The following is a 22864-nucleotide window of genomic DNA, read 5'->3' on the forward strand; positions in this document are numbered from 1 at the left end:
TTTTCAATAAGGGAAAATATATCCAATCACTGTAGAATAGACTAGTTCAGTTGGAAGGGATCTGTTATGATCATCTAAATCCAAGTGCGATGATCTAGTACTGGTTCACTGTATGAGATTGTACAGTGAACTGTAGATCTAAGGGATGGCAAGTGGACAGAATAAGCAGAAAATATTAAAGCAAATTAACTTTCCTCAAAATTAATTGTCAGTATCTTTCTACTGTAGTTGAAACATTTAATAAAATTAATATAGAGGAGAGGATTTCTAGTTTTGCAGTTCTGTTTCTTGGAGAGTAAGATACAGAAAAATAATGAGTACTTTGACTAACACTTTGCTCTGCAAAGCATTGCCTTCTTCAGTGTATTATTAAGGGTACGCACGTTACCCAGCTACAGACTGTAAGAGGAGAAATGCTGAGCAGATACCACTCACTGAACAGTCAGAGCTTTCCCTTTCACTAACTAGCAAAAATATCACTTTTAAGATGGTTCTTTCTGTTTGAGCTGAATGACAAGAAAAAAGTGATTGTTCACCGTAACACTATCTTAAAGAATTTTTGTTTCTAGAACTAAATGAAATGCCTTTTATTGCAGAAACAATTTTAATAAGGTCAAAGTGTACAAAAGAACTATGAGAACAAATGTCACATGAAAAAATTACAGAGTAATTGTGGCCTTACTGGACAATGTTTATTACACACCTCATTACTCTTCTGAAAGAGAACTGGGATGCCTTTTTAAAAAAACAAAAAAAACCCAGTTTTATAATTGTCCATCCTACATGGTTATTCTGACCATTCTACTTCTACCCCAGATACAGCTGTTGCATGTTTCAGAGGCGCCAGCAGCTTAAAAAGTTTTAACTTATCTTTATTGATTCAATTCATGTACTTTCTAACAAAACACTTACAGGTTTCATTTTCTCTAAAAGCTTATTTGCAAGCCACATTTTACAGGCAATATTCTACCACTGCTAGTGGTTGATGTAACATTTTTAAGAATATTTGCTCTTCCCAAAATTTGCATTAGACATTTAAAATGGCATGACTGAGACAAAAGTTAATCTGTCCAAAAGAAAAAAGAAGCTAAAAAGGTATTTTAGAACAACCATCGAAGGCCTTTACGGTATCATAGTCACTTCAAGTGTGGTAAAGCAGTTCTCTACAATCTTGAGCTTTTCTTCAGAGAGCAGGTTTTCTTGCTTCAGTTGTCCAATAAGAGCTTCCAAGGACCTAAGTCTCCCCAAAGTTTTTCTCTCCTGCATTTCAAGTAGAGTTATCTTAGAGTGGAGCTTTGAAATTTTCTGCCAAAGATGATCTCTGTCTATGTCTTGTTTGCAGTATGAATGCTCAGTTTGTAATACATCGCTTCCACCATATGCATTCATATACATAGATTTATCTGTTTCTGTCTCCTCTGTGTCAAGAAACTCTTGCGTAACAGGCAGGAAAGAACTATTTACTATTTCAGGCTCTTCTGGACTCTCAGCTGGCACAATGATAGCAATGACAGATTCTTCACTTCCACTGAACTGTTCAATAGCTTGTGTGACTGTACTCAGTAAAACTGCATTTTCACTTGTTGGCTGTACTTCAACAGAGCAACCTACAACATGAGAGTTGGGATCTTCAGTTGCATAGTCAGTAACTGAACCTAAAGCATTTTTCAGTTTCAGAGATGAATTCAAGTAGTCAGGGTCTGTAAAATGCAAGACTGCAGCTGTACAGCCTACTGGATCTTCTATAGAAGTATGAACACTGGTAGCTTCCATGCTCTGGACTGCTGCTGCCATTAAAACAGGATTGGGTGGATGTATATGTTGCTTAGAGGAATTATCAAGGTTGACAATATCTGCCTGAAAGCCTTCTCCATTTTGAAGTAGTAGTTCTTGAGTTTTTAAAGTTTCACTCAATGTAGGTGAGCAAACTACTTCTGCTTTTTCTTCTACATTTTCTGTAATTGCAGGATTTTTCTTTGGTGTACAAGGTTCAAGTGACACAGATGCTTTCTCTGACAGTACATTTGTATTTGTTTCTTCTGGGTCTTTCCTCTTTGTCTCTTGTGGGTTGTTCTGAGAAGAACCTTTTTCCTGGAGGAAAAAACAAAAACAACAAAAGAAAACAAAAACAACCAGCTTGTAACTAGGAGCACACATAAAAATTGGGCAAATCTCATTCTATAGTGTGATACTACATAAGGAATAACTTAGATGAGCACTCTTTAAAAATCACACCAGAGACCCGAAAATTCATCTACGTGTCTTCCATAACTTTGCTTCAGGTCCTAAATGTTAAAATACTATTTTAAAGCTCTAAAGGTAATAGTACCTTTCATTTTCAAACTCCAAGGAACATTACAGATTTCCATGAGTCATAATTTTAAAACCACTTAAAAGAGAAGTGGCTTCACAAATCTGTCTGACAAAGCGTGGCTAGCACTTCCTGCTACCACCTGAAATATATTAAATATATGTATATTAAAGATACACAGTAAAAGATTTTTGCATTAAAGATGGAACAAAGTTGTTTTAGAAAGATAAAGCAAAGTTTTAGTCATGCAGTCTACCCTAAACAAAATTTAACAACAGAAGATTATGAACACAGGCTTACAGAATAATGAAACATATTCATGCACAATCACACAGGACGATTTATAGACAAACAATTCAATTCTGATAACTGAACTTTGCAATTCATAAAACCTGAGAACTTTTTGTATGGGTAGAAATCTTAGCAGATGGATACAATTTTAATAGGAGCTTAAACAGAAGATGTTACTGAAAAAGGGACAATTTGAAGCTTATTTTTATTTAGCCACCTTCTTTTCCCCCCCTCCACATAAACTACATCACTACATGATCAGATTTAAGATCATTATCCAAACAAGCTTTTTAGTATGTCAGTCAGTAAAACAAAAATACATGAATAGTGCCTTATTTTTTTCTAGTAGGCTTCATTATGAGACCAATCTGTAGAACCTGTACTCATGCTAGGCCTGTGAACTAAAAAACAAAACTGAAACCACACAGAACAAACAAATGGAACAAGATGTAATTTTAACTTTGCTAACTAAATCTATGCCAGGCAAAACAAACAAACAACAGGGGTGGTGGGGGAAGGAACAGGGGAAAGGCCAGGTTGAAAAATCAGTTTATGATGGTTTTGATAAAAGATAATTTCAAAGTGTATGTTCATTAAAGTGCCTATATAGTCTAAAGTATCCTAAATTCACTAAGCCTTGTAATTCAATTTTATATGAAATTTCAGTCTTAAAATGACTGAAAAATGTATACAAAAATAATATTCATTTGGTTACCTTTGTCTTTTCAAAAGTGATACTTAACATCCCATCAATCTTATGAATTTTCAGAGAATGAAGTACTTCCCTTTCTCTCTTCTGCCAGCAGCTGAAAAAAGCCATCTCAGTCTTTTAACTAGACAGATCTCTTATGAAATACATCAGGGAAATGTCCCCCAAATCCTTGCCCATCAGAACTGCTATTAAAGCTGAAGCAAAGGCACCAAAACAACTCTCAGGATAGAGCTGCTTGAAGAAAGATCTTTACTTTCATTGATAAGATGTTCATCATCTTCATCATGTTCATCTTGTTCATCAGTCCCTGCCCTCACACTCTCCATTTTCCAAAACAAGGGCTTATAGACAACAGTTGAATGGCAGCTGGGGACCGTGTCTTCTTGTTCCTCTGCATTAACTTAGGAACACACTAACAAAGGATTCTCCCCCAGAATAAGGAGAGCCCTTTCCCATGTCTTTGCGAATATTCAGTCTATGTAGAAAATTCAGGTTTGGGGCAACTATAGAATCAATGGCCAAGTCAACAGATATTGTTGACTTGCTGAGGTGGTCATGGACAGGGTATGTCTTTATGTTTAGAAAAGTGCAGTCAGAAGCATGAGACTAAAAAAAATAATGCCAGAGAGAGAAGTGAGACACCAGGAAAGCAAGTTCATGGTATCACAGATGTGAAGAACTGGCATCTCTCTTCTTTGGGCAGCAGGGAAGTGACGGATACATTGAAAGGAAGCACAGAACATTCTTTTTCCAAACTGGATAAATCTATTTATCTGTTCCCAGATACACATGTTGCTGAGGCAACATGTGGACAACAGGATGACCATGAGCCAGCACTGTGCCCTTGTGGCCAGGAAGGCCAATGGCATCCTGGGGTGTATTAGAAGGGGAGTGGCTAGTAGATTGAGAAAGGTCCTCCTTCCCCTCTACTCTGCCCTGGTGAGACCACATCTGGAATATTGTGTCCAGTTCTGGGCCCCTCAGTTCCAGAAGGACAGGGAACTGCTGGAGAGGGTCCAGCGTAGGGCAACCAAGATGATTAAGGGAGTGGAGCACCTCCCTTATGAAGAAAGGCTGAGGGAGCTGGGGCTCTTTAGTTTGGAGAAGAGGAGACTAAGGGGGGACCTCATTAATGTTTATAAATATATAAAGGGTGAGTGCCATGAGGATGGAGCCAGGCTCTTCTCGGTGGCCAACAATGATAGGACAAGGGGTAATGGGATCAAGCTGGAACACAAGAGGTTCCGCTTAAATTTGAGAAAAAACTTCTTCTCAGTGAGGGTGACAGAGCACTGGAACAGGCTGCCCAGGGAGGTTGTGGAGTCTCCTTCTCTGGAGACATTCAAAACCCGCCTGGACATGTTCCTGTGCGACCTCACCTAGGCGTTCCTGCTCCAGCAGGGGGATTGGACTAGATGATCTTTTGAGGTCCCTTCCAATCCCAAACATACTGTGATACTGTGATAACTTAGAGAAGCCACTGGTATGTTCTCAGCAACACCACTGCACAAAATTTTGTTACCTTTGTCACCTGTCCATCTTTTTAGGTATACTATGACTGGTCTATGGTTACATGCGAAACAAAAGAGAACGAAGAGAAGGGGAAGAGTCGACTTTTCTTCATTGGGAAATAACATAGTTTATCTGTAATTGCACAGAAGCACAGGGCAGTAAAGTCCAGCTCTAAAGACAGGCTCGCTGTTACAGTAACAGCACAGGGAAGTGAAGGATACATTGAAGCCAGGTGGGAGGGTTGGAAGGAAAGATATTTATTGCTAAATCACTACTGCCATAAATAGCAAAATTTTGTATTTTTATATTTGAGACATTTATCAAGATTGCTTTTCACTGTACATAGTCAAAAGCAGTGCATACAACACTTGCAGCTATCAAAGAAGACACAGAACTGAACAACTAAAAATAAATTGTTTTGTAAAACTAATTGACTTGCACGTCGGTTTCAGCAATTTAGCCTTAACGCCAGTCCTTACACTTCTCCCACCTCCAACATGATGATCCAGAGGAAGACAGTTATGTGCCAGAAAACAATTAGCATAGCTTTGATCAAGATTAGGTGCTTGGGTAGCACAGTATTTTTCTGTAACCAATAGTACAACTCTGTAAAAGACAAGATGGAATAGTCCTTGTGGGATATCTTTAGTAGCCTACCCTCCTGAGTTTTTAGATGTTAGAGAGGTTAGGGACAGGAAATAAAAACGTGTAGTTAGAAACTAATACATTTCAAAGCCAGTATTCATGTGCAGCTAATAAAAGACCTTAAAAGAACATTAAAACATTAATTAACAGTAATTGCACAGGAAAAATATTTAGAATTACAATATTCTCATAGGAAATTCATTTTCGTATGGGAAATTACCTATGCTTCTGTAATTTCCAGTTAAAAAAAGATATTAAACTGCCAGTCAAGGTATGGGAAGCTGTTGTTCCTTTATACTACTTAATCACAGACTCGTTTTGTGTTAGTCCTTCTGACAAAACATTTTGATGGACAGGAATTCTATTTTAAAAATAAAATACAAATATATTGCAGATAATTAGAACATATGTATTACATAAATAGTTCGTTAGCTTTGTACAAAACAAAAGATAGAAATACATTACCTCATCACCTGGGGAAGAGAAAATTGTTGGTACAGCAGTATGTTTCAAGTATCGTATACCCCATCGCACATCAAGGGAATCGGGGGTAAAATGATCACTGCACAGAAGCTGGTGCTTACTTGGAGTCCATGCATCTCGTTTCATATTTCGCAGCCATTTCTCAAGTCTCTCTTTATCATGAAGTGGAAATCTTTTTCAAAGCAGTTGAAAAAACAAACAACAACAAAAAAAACAAAGCATAGTAACTTCTCTTTCTTCTTTTCAAATAAATAATGTTTCATTGCTCCTTACAAGGTAGTCTTGCCTTACAAAAAGATTAAAATATTAATTTTGAAAAATTACGTATGAAATGCTAATCAGGATGTTACTTACACATTAATCCAATAACTATTGATATTTGAACTGTGCTTGCAGATTTCTCTAATGCATATCAAGTTTCCTTTGACTCTAACATATAACCACATACGATACATAAACTGTAACTTGAATTCTGAGCACTGTTAAATTACTACAGTTAAGAAAACAATATTCCTTAGAAACATGAGCAATAATAATTATTAAAAAAATCTGCTTTTGGGTACATGGAACTGTAAGAAAGAGATTCATGGGGTCATTAAATCTGACCTGGTCATAACCGTAGAACATAAAAACTATCAGCTGTTGGTAGTATGGTGGGCAACAGAAACATCCAGACATGAGCAAGTACCCACAATTTAAAAGAGCCATTTTGTTTTGCTCCCTAAATAGAAATGGAGCATTCCTAACTCCATTTCTCTTCTCTCAGCTCTTTTTTTCCTTTTAATTAATAATCAGTTCTTTTGATAATGTTTCTTATAATACCATCTGTTAACGGAACTCAAATGCACAAAAATTTGGGTTCTGCAGTAAGGTATTCACACACAACAGAAGTTGGGGAGAAAACCTGGAGTGCCTGGTGTCACCCAAAAGCTACAAAAGGCACCAGTCAGTTGGGCTACTTCTTGGCAAACCCTAGATCCTACCTTCAAACCCCTGAAGCTGCAGGTTTCCTCCAAAAGTTTCACAAAGCAATGACTTGCTTACGCAGGCCCACAGCATTCCAAAACCGCAAACTTAGCTAATTTTTAGAGCAAGGTACCTGAGATTGACAGGGTAAATGTCTCCACCCCTTCCCGAATATTTTGATTTTGCTGCCATTTAAGTTTTGATGTTACCAAGGAAACAGAGCAAGGTTTTGGTCCACCTGGCTCTGAGTGTCTGCTGGAGTGCAAGGAATAATGCTAGCACAAACACAATAACCTCTCACGGACAGGGTAGAGGTTCAGCCTTTTCAAATCCTCCCTACTCAGATTGTGTACACCCAATAGCATCATTACATATGTTATACAGCATGCCCTATAAGCAGCAAAGCTCATCCTGGGAGGTATACTACATAGGTCCAAAGAAGACTCTCAATAACAGGATGGCATCTTTCAACTGAAGGTCATGTCACCAATCACACTCTCTGAGAAGGGTGTGAGAACATTTGCTTCCACTGCCACTACTTTTGCGACACAGCACTCACCATCTTCCCCACAGTCAGCCTGCTTGTGCTGGTGTTGGCTGGGATAGCATTTATTTTCCTCCTACTATGGGGCTATGTTTTGGATTTGTGCTGAAAACAGTGTTGATAACACAGGGATGTTTTTGTGTTTGCTGAGCAGTGCTCACAGAGTCAAGGCCTTTTCTGCTTCTCTCACCACCCCAGCAGCGAGGAAGCTGGGGGTGCACAAGCATTTGGGAGAGGACACAGCCAGGACAGCTGACCCCAACTGACCAAAGGGATACTCCACACCATGTGACATCACGCTCAGTATATATTTTGGGGGAAGAAGAGGGATGGGGGGATGTTTGAAGTGATGGTGTTTGTCTTCCCAAGTAACCATTACACATGATGGAGTCCTGCTGTCCAGGAGATGGCTGAACACCTGCCTGCCCATGGGAAGTAGTGAATGAATTTCTTGTTTTGCTTTGCTTGCGTGTGCAGCTTTTGCTTTACCTATCATGTATTTATCTCAGCCTACGAGTTTTCTCACTTTTATTCTTCCAATTCTCTCCCCTATCCCACCATCAGGGAAGGGTGGGCAAGCAGCTGGGGTTAAACCATGACACTGCCTCAGATGGGAAATGAAATCTCTACTGAGAGACAATGTTTGATATAAAAATTTATTGTTTTCATGTAAAGGCAACTTTGCTAGAACCTACTCCTGCTTCAGTACCCCCTTATTCATCAACAGATTCTGCTCTCTGGTGTAAACAAAACACAAGAAAAGAGGAAAATGGAAAGAGGAATTGGACAGAATTTATTCAGGAACTGCCACTGCTGCACAAGTCAGAGAGGGGAAGAAATAAAACAAAGGCAGGCAGTTCAGCCAGCTGAGATTAGGTCATAGTTACAAAGTTCACAAGGGGCTCAGACCCAAACCCACAGAGCAGCAGAGGACTTCTTTGGGGTGCTTAGAGGCAAGGGAATAAAACTAGCAGTTCACATCAGTATTAGTTGCTAATGTATGGCAAAAGATCTCTATGAATCAAATCTCAGCACCCCTTCTACAGGACCATGATACTCAATATGCAGCACAATAAAATGACTAGATAAAACAGCTGTGTTTTTGCAATCATCTTTATACTGATGCCATACATTTGAATATAAATATGTATCAGCACTCAAGCTTGTTTTGATCATCCATGTGGCACTTAAATTCTCTAAAGCAATATAAAAAAATCTATTTCCCCTCATTTTCATGATTGTTTTATGATGAATCACATATTAAGAGGCATGCCAGGAAAAGGAGCTTTCCTTCAATCTAAACTAAAATCCCTTTCTAAGCAGTCTTTCTGTGAGTCTTCCTAACCAGACTTCCAGATCTTGGAATAACAAGGACTACTCAGCAACTGAAACAAACTTTCCGGATCTTGGAATAACAAGGACTACTCAACAACTGAAACACAGTGACAACTTAGGTTGAGGTATACATTTTACCAAAACACATTTTGAGGCTAGCTGTGACATTTATTCTTCAAGTTTTTCCTAAAGGCTATAAAATTACTTCTGTTGACAAATGCTTATCAGTTTTATTCAACAAAAATACATTAATATTTAGTCACTTGCGCTGCATTCCTCTCAGTGTTGAGAAATGCTGTTTCAAATTTAAAATGTACAGCCACATAACCACAACAGTACAGAGGTTGCTGCGGGCCTGGGATGGTGACTAATCAGTCAGGTGGCTGGATAGTACTATGCATCCACCATAAACTGTTTTTTTTGGCACACAAGCCAGTTAGCTTCCTGCTAGCTCAGCTGCCTCCAAAACCAGCAATGCCTCTGTTTGCAGCGTAAGCAAGACAATAATTCCAGTGGTAATATTTAATTTTAAAGAACCAATATATGTTTACCTTTCTACTCTGTTAGGCCCTCCACTTAGCTCGCAGGCTGACAGATCCAGGACATTCAGCTCCTTCACCGTGGAGCCAAAGCCTCCACTCAGCCTGCCCTGCTGGGACGGCCCTTCCACAAAGGCGGCCACGCCTCAGAAAAATGGGGTAACCGGTGCCACTGACAGCTAAATAGCCTCGTGGTTACAAGCACAAATTGTATTTTTTAGACGAATCTTTTTGGCTTTCACTTCATGAATCCTCTGCACCCATTCAGGAGCTGCTGTCCCGCCTTCGCGGGGGGATCAATAAACACTCAGCCCGCCGACCCTTTTTCCCTCTCCCTCCCCCCGCCCCCGCCTGAAAAGAAAGCCGTCTCTCCCTCCCTTCGCTCGGGACCAGGCAAGGCTCAGAGGCGGCTCCCAGCCCCTGCAGCGAGCTTCTCGGCCATTTATCCTCCCACCCGGCTCCTGAGGTGTGGGCCTCGCCTCACTCGGGGTGGGCCGCTCTAGCGTTCGCCATCCCTGGGGCCAGCCCTCGCGGAGGCCCTATCCCTTCCCCAGCCACTCACGGGTAGAAGCTCAGTTTGCGCTGGTCCCTGGCGGTCTGGCCGCCCCGGTTCTTGCAGCAGGACGCGGCACAGTACCGCGGCATGGCGGCGCGGTCCGGGCCGGCCCGGAACCATCCACGCACTGGCGGGGGCGCGGGGGGGCGGGAGTCACGGGGACAACGGCCACTCCCTCCGCCCCGCCCAGCGCCGGCAGCTGCAGCAGGGCCGTCCGCGTGCGCGGCGTCACGTGTGTCCGGGCGGCCAATGGCGCAGCGCTTCGTGTAGGAACCGCGGTTGCGGCGCTGCGTGGGGAGGGTCCGCGCGAGCGCTGGCGGCGGTTGGGCGGGAGCGGCGCGCTGAGGGGCAGCGGCAGCGGTGCTGGCGGCCGAGAGTGAGGGCTCAGGTGAGGGGAACGGCGGGACCGGGCCTGCCCTCTGCCCTCGGCGGCGAGGGGGTGGCAGCGAAGCGCTTGAGCCGCTGGAGAAGGGGAGAAGGGCTTGGGGAAGACGGAGGGGTGTTGAGGTAACTGGAGGGAAGACGGACGCGGAGGGGCCGGAGAGGTTAGGGGGGGCTCGGGTGGTTGCAGAAGGGGAGGACTGGGAAAAGGTGGGCGCTGGGAGTCAGTCTGGTGGATTTATTTGCCCTTTGGGCTCTCGCTTCTCGCTAGGCCCATCTGCTGTGGTGTTCCCAAGCCTGGCCGACTTGTAGGTGGGACAGCGTCCCTTAGTGTCGCTGGTATCATCCGAGCTCTGGATCGGCCTTGCGCTGTGGTGCGGCTGCAGCGAGGGTCATTGGGGTCTGGTAGGGACGATGGTGCCAGGGGAAGCTCTGTCTCTTTTCCCAGTTCTCCAGAGCGAGATTCAGGAGCCTTCTATATTTGCTTTCTGGTCAGTATAGCAGAGGCCAAGTGAAATACAAGTTGTGGAGTTTGACGGACTTTTCTGTGGCTGGTTGTGGATTAGGAGACTTGCTTACTCATTGGGTTAGTCGTGATATGAGAACCAATGGAAAACTTCGGTAACTTTCTTACTACTAAGAAATAGTTTGCAAAGCTAATTATGTGACAACAGAATTCCACTGGATGGTCCATTGCAATTCAGGTAATCGAAGCAGTAGTGATGCTGTGGATTTGCTGAGTATGTGAGACTTTGTGACTGTAAGCATTTACCTAAGATCTTTGTTAGTTACTTTAAAAGACAGATGGAATAGTGTATTTGCATTGTAAGACAGAAGTAGCTCCTTATGTTCTATATGTGACATTTTATTGCAAATACATCATCCTTAAACATCATTTAATCTTGCAGCTATTGATAAATGTTGATAAATTGATAAAAAGCTGATTGTTATCATCTCTATAGTACTTTTGATAAATATGAGACATTATACTTCTTATACCAAGATTAATAGTAGTTCAGATCTGTAGCTACTTATCCAAGAGACTTAAATAAACTGTGTTAATAAAATCTCTAACTTTATTGCTACATGTACCTAAATAAAATGTAGTTTTCCATAATTGTTAGGAGGGACTGTTTTGTGACATGAGCTTAATGTCAGGGAATATACAGACCTTAGTGAGTTCTGGAATGTGTTTTAAGTAACTACCGCATTTAGCTGGGAAAGTGAAACTTATCTGCCCCTTTTTGATTTGGAAACTGAGGGAGAAGAGACATAAGCAGAATAAGTATTTTAAAGAGACTTCATTTTGAAAGTGATTGTGAAAAATAGTTAGGGATGACAGGAGGTCAAGGTTGGAGGGTAACATCTTAGTTAACAGTAGCAGCACTAAGATGCTGGCAGCATATAAATAGGCCTTTTCTAAAAAGTGAATTCAGTAATTGATTATAGTGTCTAAACATAGGACTTACTATGTCTTTGTGATAACCTTATAAGTTTAAAATGCTGCTTATATTGGATTTTCATTTTAATTTCATTTTATTCTTATATTTGGGTTTTGTTGAGTTGTTCAAGGGCAGCGTTAAATGTGTTTACGTTATTTAAAAAAACCTCTGAAACTTAAGTGCTGTTTTTTTTTAAAATGCTTTAGAAATCCAGATAAACCTAGGGGAAGTATAGCATAGAATCACATTAAATAAATCCTAATATAAAAATGTAGAAAAAGGAAAACTTAAGCGTAATTCATTATCAAGAATAAGTGAAGTTGAAAAGGTTAGGCAGAGCAGAAGCCTTTTAGGGAGTAACTTGATGTTTTCAGGCTCTAATGAACTTGGGAATTATAAAAGACAGTTTGACTCTTAATGAAGGACATCAACTGCTCTTTTTAGCACTTTTCAGTGTTAATAGTAGAAGTGGGGAGGTTAGCCTCAAGAGAATGCAGCAGGTGATTATATAAGCAAAAGGTACAAGGAAATTAAGTAAAAAGTAATTTCATATGTGAGATGAGGACATGAATCTGTACCAAAGTGTGAAACAATGTATATGTGTGTAGTTCTTAGTCCCCAAGTGTCAAAGTTTCACATTAGCGAACTGGTGAGAGAAAGATGTGTAGAAAAGCTTTGGAAGGGCTTGTACTAATGTCTGGTATCATGCACGAAGAATACTGAAAAGAACTGTCCATTTGGTATCTAAGTACACTGATCAAAATACTATTTGTTTCAACTGCTGTGCTTTAACACTTGATATCATGCAGGCTGCTAGCCAAATAAATTCTTAAGAGGGCATTGGCACATTAATCTTATGATGCTTTTGCTCTTGCCTCATAATGTTCATTTTAGTCCCCCAACTTGCCTGTTATAGCCTATTATATTTTTTTCTTGTTGTTGTTTTTCTCCAGTTTTTGGTGCTTGGGTGTTAATTTTCTTTAGTGTGTATGGATTTTCTATTAAAGGCTTAATTATCTTAATTGTCTTTTAGACTATGCATGACAAATGTTTGGGCTACTTACTGTCTAAAAGTATTCTAACTTTAATGGTACTCACACTGCAAGGCTAGATTATTCAACTTTCAGGAAAGTACTGCCATTCATCTACTTGAGTTGTATTTACGGTACACTCAAATCAGTGTAATCGGGTGAGGGGAACATGTTACTTCGGGCATGTTCAAGGCTCTGTTCTATATCCTGCTGGTTAGGTGACAGTCAGCATTCTGTCTTTGAACACTCGTGTTTCTGTCTTCTGTGTTTTTAATATAATATCCACAGGCCTAGGAAAATAATTTGATCTCTCCTTCTAATAGGAAGAACTCACTTTCTCCTTCATAAAAATTGTGAAAGAACATGTGGCTACAAGGAAATGATTTTTTTTCTTATGACTTATTTATGCCACAGCTTTTTCCATAAGTTCTAGCATCAGTTTGTTTTAAAATGTAAGTTTTTGACACATATGTTGCTGAAAAAAAGTTACAGCTTTTAATTATTGTTGAAACTGCTTGTCTTATATAAAGATTTATTCTTTGAGTTCAGTTCACACACTGAGAGTTTCAGATGCAAACCCTTATGAAGTGATACTTACCAGATGAATGTTTTGATATCAAAGATGTGGTAGTTTTTTTTTTTTTTTTTTTTTTATTTAGAGTACAATCTAATATGAAAGTAAGCTAAGCCCAGCCCATTGTAAAGGAAAATGTGTCCTACTAGACTGAACTCTGTACTTTAAAGGAGTGTTTTACACCTTATCATGTTCACCTTAGGTCAGTTAAATGACCTTCTGAAGCTGAGCATGAGTGTCTAAGTCTTGTCTTCCTGTGCCACAGTCAGTCTTTAGGCCAGTTGTGTTTTCAGGCTCTTACTATTGCAAGAGCTAATCAGTGAATTGGTCTTCCAGTACTGAGTGGGTTTTTCAACCTGTGCTTAATTTAGAGCTGCTATGTTTATGGTCCTAGAACTCAAGGATTAGTTTAAAGCTAGTTCAGCTATGCCAGCATGAACAGTGAAATATATTGTATATTTGCTTCAACAGCTGTGTGGGAAATGTGCATTTAAGGATAGGTGGAAAAGATGAACACCAAAGCATGTTTGTGATGTATATGAAATGTGAATTTGTAGTATTTTCATTTACATATTCTGTGATTATGAAACTAGGGGAAGAGAGTTTGACAGTTGTGAAAAAACATACTTACATGTCTGTCACTGAGTGACTCTTGAAACATACAGGTCTTCCTCTTCTAGCTCATAGTTGTACCTTAAGTTGTGGAACCTGAAATAAGTTGTTCTTCAAGTACATTTCTTTTTCTTTCTAGGAGCTAGAGAAATGGCAACTACACAATCTGTCTTCACATTTGCTCTCTGCATTTTAATGATAATAGAATTAATACTGGCCACAGAGAGCTATTATGATATCTTAGGAGTTCCAAAAAATGCATCTGACCGCCAGATCAAGAAGGCGTTTCACAAGCTGGCTATGAAATACCACCCAGACAAAAATAAGAGTCCTGGTGCAGAAGCAAAATTCAGAGAAATTGCTGAAGGTAATATACGCTAACCTAAGTCTTAATAATTTGACACATGGCTTATATATCTGTGAGCAAATGTGGTGACTTAAGTATACTGTGTTTTTACTGAATAAGAGGTAAAACCTTTTTTTTTTTCTTAATTCTGCTTGTGATGTCAAATGTCCAGTATCAATATCTGACTTGTTTCTGTGTCCTTATACATCGGCAGGCTGCTTACACTGTTTATGTGTTCCTGCTTATTGGGCTTTTTGGCCTATGCCTCTTGCTCTTACTTGGCAGCAGGGCAACTTGAGCCCTAGGAGATTAATTCTTATTTTTTGATCTGTCTAGCAAGATCCAACTCAGGATTACTAGAGCTTCAGGGTGGCCTAACAGCAGCCTCCCAGTAACTGAGGAGATTACAACCCCCACACACATAGTAAGGTGCTTCAGTTGTTCCTGGTGGAAGTGCAAGAAACAAGAGGTGAAAGAGGTTATAAGGAAAAAAACTTTTTCACCTGGAGGACAGGCCGGCGTTGGAACAGGTTGCTTAGAGAGGTTGTACAGTCTCCAACCTTGGAGATTTTTCAGTAATTAGTAGATAAAGCCCTGAGTAACCTAGTCTGATTTTGTAACTGACACTACTTTAAGTAGGAGTTTAGAGTAGAGACCTTCTGCGGTCACTTCCAACCTGAATTATCCTGTGATAATAAACCATTTGTAAGAGTTTTGTGATAAAATACAGTGGTGGAAGCAAATAATTGAGAATAGCAAAAGGCTTGCTGTAAAAAATGTTTTCCCACTTCTGAGAAAGTGAAAGGCAGGGACAGTCTTGTTAGATATGTACTGCGGTTGTTAGCTTCTATTACAGGTGGAACTGGGAACTCTTAAGTGTTGAAGTATATAGAATAGTTGCAAGCCTTTGAAAGATAAGAAAATGGAAGCATTTAAAATACCTGATTTTATCAGAATGGGTATATTATCTGTCTGAGTTTCTGCTTTGGAACACCTGTAGCTGTAGTTCTGTACCAAAGAGCAAATTGAAACCTAATTTCCATTTCAGGTGTATCCAAACATAAAATCTAGATTTATTGTTGAGCTTTTGACATAGAGGAAATTAATTCCTTTTGTTTTATCTCTTTGATGTTTGACTTGTCGTTTAGTTGTAACTGTGGTGTAGCTAGAACTTGCTGGCTGGCAAATAGTTTTGCAGACATTGCACTATTTTTCTGTCATAGGAGTGCAGCAGACAGTTCATTTTGTTAGATAGAGCTCCTAATTCATCCTCTCTCTTTTACAGTCTTTCTGATTGCCATATGTCATTGCTATTTTCTTTCAAATATAAACACTAACCTTTATTGCTAGTTAAACTATGTTGTATTTTGTGAATTTACAATTTTGAGAATATAACCTGTCCTCATAGTATAGCTATATTTATTATTATAAATAAATAACTATTTATTATGCAATGGCTTGAATTGGATTGGAAAAAGTTAAACAGATGTTGAGCTTGATGGGTCTTGCATGTTGAATGGAAGTCTTGCTTGAAATTTGTCCTGTTGAGAGACAAGGAGAAAGTTGCTGTTCTTTGTGTTTTTTTTTTTCTTTTTTCTTTTTTTTTTTTTTTTTTTAATGAGAATGTAAATAAACTTTTTAACTTTTTTTTTTTAATTGAAATAGCATATGAAACATTGTCAGATGAGAATAAACGAAGAGAGTATGATCAGTTTGGCCGTCATGGAGGACAAGGAAATAATGGAAGCCCGTTCCATCAGTCATTTAATTTTGACTTTGATGATCTCTTCAAAGACTTTGACCTCTTTAGTCAGAACTCACGGTCCAAAAAGCACTTTGAAAATCACTTCCGAAGCCATCGGGAAGCTCACAATCGGCAAAGACGTTCTTTCCAAGAGTTCTCCTTTGGAGGTGGACTGTTTGATGATGTGTTTGAAAATATGGAAAAAATGTTTTCGTTTAGTGACTTTGAAAATGCACACCGACACGCGGTGCGAACTGATGCCAGGTTTCACGGATCCAGCAAGCACTGTAGGACTGTCACTCAGAGACGAGGAAACATGGTTACCACGTATACAGACTGTTCTGGACAATAATGTTTCCTTTCTTTTCATCTCTCTTTTTCTTTCAACATCTTCGTAATCTTTCTTGGTTTTGTGCTAACATGGAAAGAAAAATAAATCTTTGAACTGTTTGTTCTAAAAACACTTAACTGCTGTAAAGAAATTGTAGATGAAACTAATCTTCAGAATAGGAACAACATGCATTTGGGAAGTTGATGTCTCAGTAACTACTTAGAATGGGAGAGAAATAATGTCATGTGACAAAAGAAATTATATGTATTTTAGTTTAGTAAACACTTTATAAATTTGAACTTCAACACAAGATATATATTTTTAATTTCAGAAATGTAATATAATTTTTTTCATATATGCCAATTTAGGACTGTTTGAGTTACTGGTGTATGGTTTGCAACAGAGGAGATACTTGTGAAGTGCTGCTTTTATCACATCTTTCAAAGTTTTCACTTGCTATTTTTACTGGATACAGACTTATTGGGCAAATCAGATAATCCACACAAAATAGCAGCAGAAATATGGCTTAACCTGGGTCTTCGTCACTCTGTCCAGCATTGCAAACTTTCAAATTTAAAAAATAACAAGAAGATTGTACTTGACCTGAGAGCGATGTAGGAATTACTTTTATTTCCGGATGGTCTTTCAGTGGTCTGAAAAGGTTTTAGGATTTGAGTTACCCTTGACTTACTTAAGGGATATTCACGTAAGCTTGTGTGCACACAAGGTCTGATTTTTTTCTTCCAAAATACATATATCTCTCTAACAATGTTTGGAAGAGCATACTGAAAACACTCTTATTTTATGCTTATTATGTTACCATGTGTGCAATGTAGTTTCCATAGCTCAGTTTATTGAACTTAAATACTCCTCTGTGCTCTTGTTAACTTAAACAAGATAAACTTGCCTGCAGATTCTAGTGTTTCTGGAATGGTCTAAATGAAAAATACATTTTCTTTAGGTTGACAGATTTATTACCTGTCACCAGGAATTTTTCAGTGTTGCGATTTGAAAGGTAAATTCTTAGCATAAACATAGTAAAACTGAAAATTACAATTGTTGTATTAATGTAATGCCTTGTGGTGCTGGAGTCTGATAATAAGGGCGGTACTGAGGGGTATCAATTTTGGCACCATGGAAATCCATAACTGTTCTAAACTACTTAAAACTAAATAAAACCCAACCAAACAAAAAACAACTCGCAGCAAAATCCCTGAATATTTTAACCAATGTCAATCCAAGAGTTCTGTTTTATTTTTTAACTAGTCCTACAGGTTTAGCATATTAAATTGGTTCCCCTTAATGAGATTGCTCGCACCCACATACTGCCATCCCTCTAGAACTGTGAGATAAGAATTTACCTTTCAGATTAATTGCATGAGTGAAATGACCATTTTGGACAGCAGTGTTTTAATAGGCTTTGAGTTCTTAAAGTCTTTTGAAAAACAGATTTAACCCTTCACTTCTCAGATTGATATTGAAAGCTGCCTGTTTGCTAAGTAACTTTAATCTTCCTCTTGAGGGTATGTATTAATGCTTGTTCAGTTTTCATTCACTAAATACTTGGAGTAGATTGTTGCATTATATTAAGTGCTTTTCCTTTTCCATGTTCTTTATTTATTAATAGACTAATACCTCATATTATGGTCTTTTTATAAAAAGCCAGTAATTTGTGCAACATTATCGGAATGTGCAATAGTCTTATGGTAGGACAAGTGCTGGAGTGAGTGTGTTTGTGTTATTTCCATCCTTTTTCTGTGTAAGTAGAGATTTTTAGTTTCTTCTTTGTAATTAAGATATGATTCAACCAAAAGTTGTAAGTCATGCAGATTTCTGCCTTTTTTTCTTTAATGTACTCCATCAGTCCTGTGCATGAATCGAATTATCTGCCTGATTCATATCATATTGTTATCCAAGTGAACAGATTTTTAACTTAAAGTTCTGAATTACTTGCACAAATTTAAAGTTATTTTAGGGGGTATTTCTGTTTGCATTTGAGAATTATTAATGCTGATAAGGCTTTGGAAGTATGCAGCCTTTATTATTAAATATAAGGAAGTATTAGTGAACGTCCTTTAGGGATGATGACTTCTGGAACTTAAAGGTGAGAGGCAACTCTAGAAGAAGGATACAAAGAGAAAATGTTAATGCCTTAATCTTGTGAATATTTTCTTCATTAAAAAAAAAATCTTAAGTGTGGGAGAAAGAATATTTAAAGTTTCTACTAGAACCAAACCACTGACTTCTCCAAACATAGTCTTCTCTAGTTGTGAACTTGGCTCCATTCCCTAATCTTAAGTAGAGGAATAAAAGCTAAAAGGAGCACTGTAAATTGTAGGAGGTGGAGCCACCCCCAAGACTGAAGTATTTTTCAAATGTGACTGTATGAGTTCACTGTCTGTCAGGATAAGCTTTTAGGTAAAAATCAAGGGTCATTGGCTACTTCTAAGTTAGCTTTCCCTCTTTGAGGATGCTCCAGACTTTATTTGTACTAAGTGTACTTGTTTTCCTTAACTCTTTAAAGTCAAAGTATGAAAAGGATAATAAAATGATAGGGTTGCTAGTTTTCTAGATGATAGACTAGGCAGAGGTCTTTTTAAGGTACTATTTTTATCTGCTTCCATATTAGTTCTCTTAATCACTTGTCTTCAGAAAACCAACAGATACTTGCTATTCCTATGTTTTTTCTAAGTGGCCTTTCTGCTTGTTTTGGTTGTTGATCCAAGGTAAAATCCAAAGGAGAGCTCGTTGATATCTAAGAGTCCCGGTATGCCTTGAATAGACTTTAGCTGAAGAGAGTCAGGCAGGCTTTCCTCAGCCAGCAGTCTTCAGTCAGTCTTCAGTTCCATGGCTGCCAGAACACAAGCTTGCAAAACATGTTGTGCTTCTCACTTCTTCAGAGCTCTTGCACATTCTTTGCCTATTTATAGTGTTTGCTTCATGGCAGGCTCTCCAGCGGAAGTCTCGGTATAACCTTCTGACACCCCTGACTTCAGAAGTTTGCCATCTTTGATCTCCATATCTTGTGAAAACACACAGATTTTTTTGTTGTTGTTGTTGTGTGAGAGTGAAAAGTACAATTCTTTACGATTTTTTGAAAGACATTTATGCATATGCAACTCCAAATGGTTGGGTTTCTAAAACTTTACAAAATAGTGTTTTTTCATGTTTATTTTTTCCCATTATACTTTTGAAACACAGTATCTAGTGGAGATGAAACTACTGTAAACTTAATTAGGGTGCCATTACATTAAACATGTGAAAATTGTTTGTGTGTGATGTCTTTTTTTTTTTCTCCCCCCTCGCTCTGTTCTTCAAGATGTAGATGGAAGCCAGATTCAGGTGGGTTGTGTGGCACTTGTGTTTTATAGAACATTTTGACCACTCCGTTTTCTCTGAATGGCATGACTGGTTTGGCAGAGAGAAGGATGTGGGGCTGGAAGAAATTGTCTTAGTTTTACCTAGTCTGTTTTTCTTAGAGATGTTGGGAGTTGTGAGGATTTCAGGCACTATGCCTGTAAACCAAGCAGATGACAAGGCCTGTGCAAAAGGGTCTTTTCCTGAGAGGCAGAGGGCCTCTGCCTTGAGAACTGTTTGGTCTTTGCCCACAGCCTGTGCTCCCACCACCCTGCTGGGTTGCACAAGGGCAGTAGGACTAGCACTAATTGGCCTGGATTGTGACTGGAAAGTGATGATTCTGAAGACAGGGTTAGGATGCTGTCATGCTGGTTTGAAAGTTGACTGCAAGGCTGTGCCTGCATGTTCTTGTTTTCTGGGTCTACTCCTTAGCAGGTGGAAGGTAGGAAAGTTTTGGGATTTGGGATGTCTCATCAGGCAATTTCTCATTAGAACCAGCTTCCCAGGAACCTAAACAGATCTGCCATCTTAACAAGGCAAAACCAGATTTTGAGTGTTAAATGTGTTGGACGCAATGGGACATCTGTGTAATCATTTTGTGCTGAGGGGTGTGGGTTTTTTTTAATTATTTATAAATTTAAAAATCCCATTGGGAGTTTCTGTTGGACTTGAAACAAAAACTGTGTGTAGAGTACCTTGACTGTGCCACGTATGGGGCTCTTTTCACAACAAAATGCTGTTCAGAATGCCATTTGCTCTGGTGGCTGATGTGGTCAGAACGGTGATTTGTACAGCCGTGCTGTTGACTTTGTAGTGTGGGCACCTGTTCCTTCAAGGGGCTGGACAGAGACCAGCTTTGTAGAGAGCACTTAGCAGTTGTGGTATCAACTGACTGTCAGTCCTAGCATAAATCTGAATCAGATCCAGGTTAAGGCTGTGACTCATCCTTGATTCCAGTTTGGTGAAAAAAGAACACACAAACCCCCCTGCTTTGAAGTGATGTACTCTAAAGGTTAAGCACAGTGGAAAACAATGTTTTACATGGGGAACATTACCTATTGAGCAGTGGCGTTTCATTCAACAGCATCTATATTGAGAACTGTGGTAACACTGAAATGAGGGTTACTGCTTGTGTCATTCATGCTGTGGTTGCAGTCACACCAAAAGGTGCTGTGGAGGAGCTCAGGACACCAGGGATGGCTGCGGTATTCTACCAAGACTTTGAGACACCAGCTGGAGATGGTGGACCATCTTTTCCAAGTAGTTTTTCTGGGGCAGTCCACCGAGGAATGAATGTATGTCTGGTATCAATGTAGATATAGTCCTAGTTCTTCTGGTGGAGGGAAGGGCTGGGGTTTTTATTTTGACTTGTGTTGCAGGTCTGTTTGGGGTCTGAGTTGTGTGTTTCTCTAGGCTGGCAAAAACCAATGCACTTCTCAAAGGTATCCATGAGGAGAATGAGGGAGGTGCCTGGCCCACCTTTGCTCTGCCTGACACCCCCTTTCTCCAGCCATAGGCAGGTAGCGGGGGGGTGCCGTCAGAAATCCTGATTGTGGTTGGCTGCTTTGGGGGTGCAAGCCTGACCTCAGAGCTCTCTGTGCTAGTAGAGACCCCTGGGGCCCTCCCATTGTATGGGTCTGATGCTTGGCCTTTGAAAATACTGCCCCAGGATCTCCTGACTTTCAGATGCAAGTGAGACTAAGCTGATGAATATTCAGGGAAATGTATCATCTTGTGCTTTGTGGGGTTTTTGTGTTTGTTTTTTTTGGGTGGTTGAGGTTTGTTTGTTTTTTAAACTACATGGAGTACTTTGACAAGGAAACCAGAGTGGAGAGAAGGAAATGAGCAAACCAGTAAACTAGTGCTGTCTGAATTAAGGTGGAGAGGACCTTTGTCAATAGGTCATTCCATGAGCACGTTGTTGTGGGGTGTAATGTCCTACGCTTGTGGCTAGCATACATCTGGAAGCCAGAAGCACATGCAGAGATAGTCACAGGCTGGATGCAGAGGAACTGGAGGAAATAATGTTTGCAGTGGTCTTACAGTTCACCCAACTCCTTATGCCTTGCAGCACTACTCACTGCATGAGGATGGCAACCTCCACCCTGGGACTTCTTCAGGAAGTAGTCAGGATGAAAACAAGTGTTTCCTTTTCAATTGCTGGCCAGGACCTACTGGAAGTATTCATGTCATCCTCTTTTCTCCAGGTATGGCTGCCTGACTGGGGAGTGCGTGGTGGTGAGGAATTGGCCAGGTTCCAGAGAAAGACCAGGAATTGTGGAAGATCTAGGTGACATAAGCACTGGTGGTGTAGCTTGTCTTCCAAACATAGATCTCCTGTAATGCAAAATGGAGCATGATTTTAATATGAACTGTGGGCCACAGAGTGTGTGGAGACATGAGTTCTGGAGTGACTTCAGGGATGTTACAGATGTGCTGCAGGATACAAGTGGGTGGCAGAATGGTGTCCTCAGCCTGATCTGGACTGTGGAGCATAGGGTATTGTTTCAGAGTCCAGAACATCTGCTATTAAGGGTGAATGCAGTCAACCTGTTCCAGCAGTGCAGAATATTGAGCAGTCTACATCATTTGACCCTGTGGCTATACCCGTGTTGCTGTCATTCTGAAAGTGTAGTTTCCAGTTTCAGACTGAACCCTACTGTTAGGCACTACTTGTTCCTAGAATTTTACTAGACATGAGAAAGAGAGAGAATACATTTTAGGTGGTTACTTGTTAATGGTATTGCCATCATCTGTTCTTCATTTCCCACTGGCACAGAAGTGAATGTGCTAAATGGGAAATAAGAAAGATAAAGTGAATCTTGTCTGAGGGGTCTCACTTGACTTTAATCCTTTTCACTTAAGCACCTGGCTCTTGCAATATTTTTAGCCTTGAATATGCAGGATTTTGGGTAGTGATCTAACAAAAAGTTGTATATTATACCCATAGGGCAGAAGTAACATACGTTTCTCTTCTGCTGTGCAACAATAGGCACTTTAGAGAACTCTAATTATAAAACTGAGCTGAAATGCCTGTCCTGGGGCAGTGTTTGCCAGACTCCACCTGGCTGAAGTAGGGGAACCCCTTGAAATGCTGTAATCATAATGCTGAGCATGCAGAGCTCCAGCTGAGAAAGATGACACTCTCTCCT

At 39.8% G+C, this 22864-nt stretch overlaps 2 protein-coding genes across 5 annotated transcripts; one reads left to right on the forward strand and one right to left on the reverse strand.

Moving 5' to 3' along the window:
* Positions 1–585: 585 nt before the first annotated feature.
* THAP5 (THAP domain containing 5) lies at positions 586–10103 on the reverse strand. 2 transcript variants are annotated; one of them, XM_065048704.1, is made up of 4 exons: positions 9901–10039; positions 9351–9526; positions 5937–6126; positions 586–2091 (listed from the first exon to the last, which is right to left on the reverse strand). In XM_065048704.1, the coding sequence occupies exons 3-4, from the start codon at positions 6078–6080 to the stop codon at positions 1123–1125; spliced, it is 1113 nt and encodes a 370-aa protein (XP_064904776.1). In that variant the 5' UTR covers positions 6081–6126; positions 9351–9526; positions 9901–10039; the 3' UTR covers positions 586–1122. The 2 variants fall into 2 exon arrangements, with proteins under 2 accessions (XP_064904776.1, XP_064904775.1); XM_065048703.1 differs by lacking the exon at positions 9351–9526 and having other exon boundaries at positions 9901–10103.
* A 29-nt stretch (positions 10104–10132) lies between these two features.
* On the forward strand, positions 10133–19623 carry DNAJB9 (DnaJ heat shock protein family (Hsp40) member B9). Of its 3 annotated transcripts, none has more exons than XM_005508773.3 (3): positions 10133–10282; positions 14074–14301; positions 15946–19623. In XM_005508773.3, the coding sequence occupies exons 2-3, from the start codon at positions 14085–14087 to the stop codon at positions 16374–16376; spliced, it is 648 nt and encodes a 215-aa protein (XP_005508830.1). In that variant the 5' UTR covers positions 10133–10282; positions 14074–14084; the 3' UTR covers positions 16377–19623. The 3 variants fall into 3 exon arrangements, with proteins under 3 accessions (XP_005508830.1, XP_005508831.1, XP_021151923.1); XM_005508774.4 differs by having other exon boundaries at positions 10187–10401; XM_021296248.2 differs by lacking the exon at positions 10133–10282 and adding an exon at positions 10777–10979.
* The last annotated feature ends 3241 nt before the right edge of the window (positions 19624–22864 follow it).

The sequence above is a fragment of the Columba livia genome, chromosome 1, assembly GCF_036013475.1.
Source record: "Columba livia isolate bColLiv1 breed racing homer chromosome 1, bColLiv1.pat.W.v2, whole genome shotgun sequence".
NCBI classification, from domain to species: domain Eukaryota; kingdom Metazoa; phylum Chordata; class Aves; order Columbiformes; family Columbidae; genus Columba; species Columba livia.

Coding starts and splice junctions, on each gene's coding strand:
- THAP5 (XM_065048703.1), bottom strand. CDS start 9,983: ATGCCGCGGTACTGTGCCGCGTCCTGCTGCAAGAACCGGGGCGGCCAG. Junction 6,127..9,900: donor CGCAAACTGAGCTTCTACCC/GTGAGTGGCTGG, acceptor GCTTTGAAAAAG/ATTTCCACTTCATGATAAAG. Junction 2,092..5,936: donor TCTCTTCCCCAGGTGATGAG/GTAATGTATTTC, acceptor TTTTTCCTCCAG/GAAAAAGGTTCTTCTCAGAA.
- DNAJB9 (XM_021296248.2), top strand. Junction 14,302..15,945: donor ATTCAGAGAAATTGCTGAAG/GTAATATACGCT, acceptor TAATTGAAATAG/CATATGAAACATTGTCAGAT.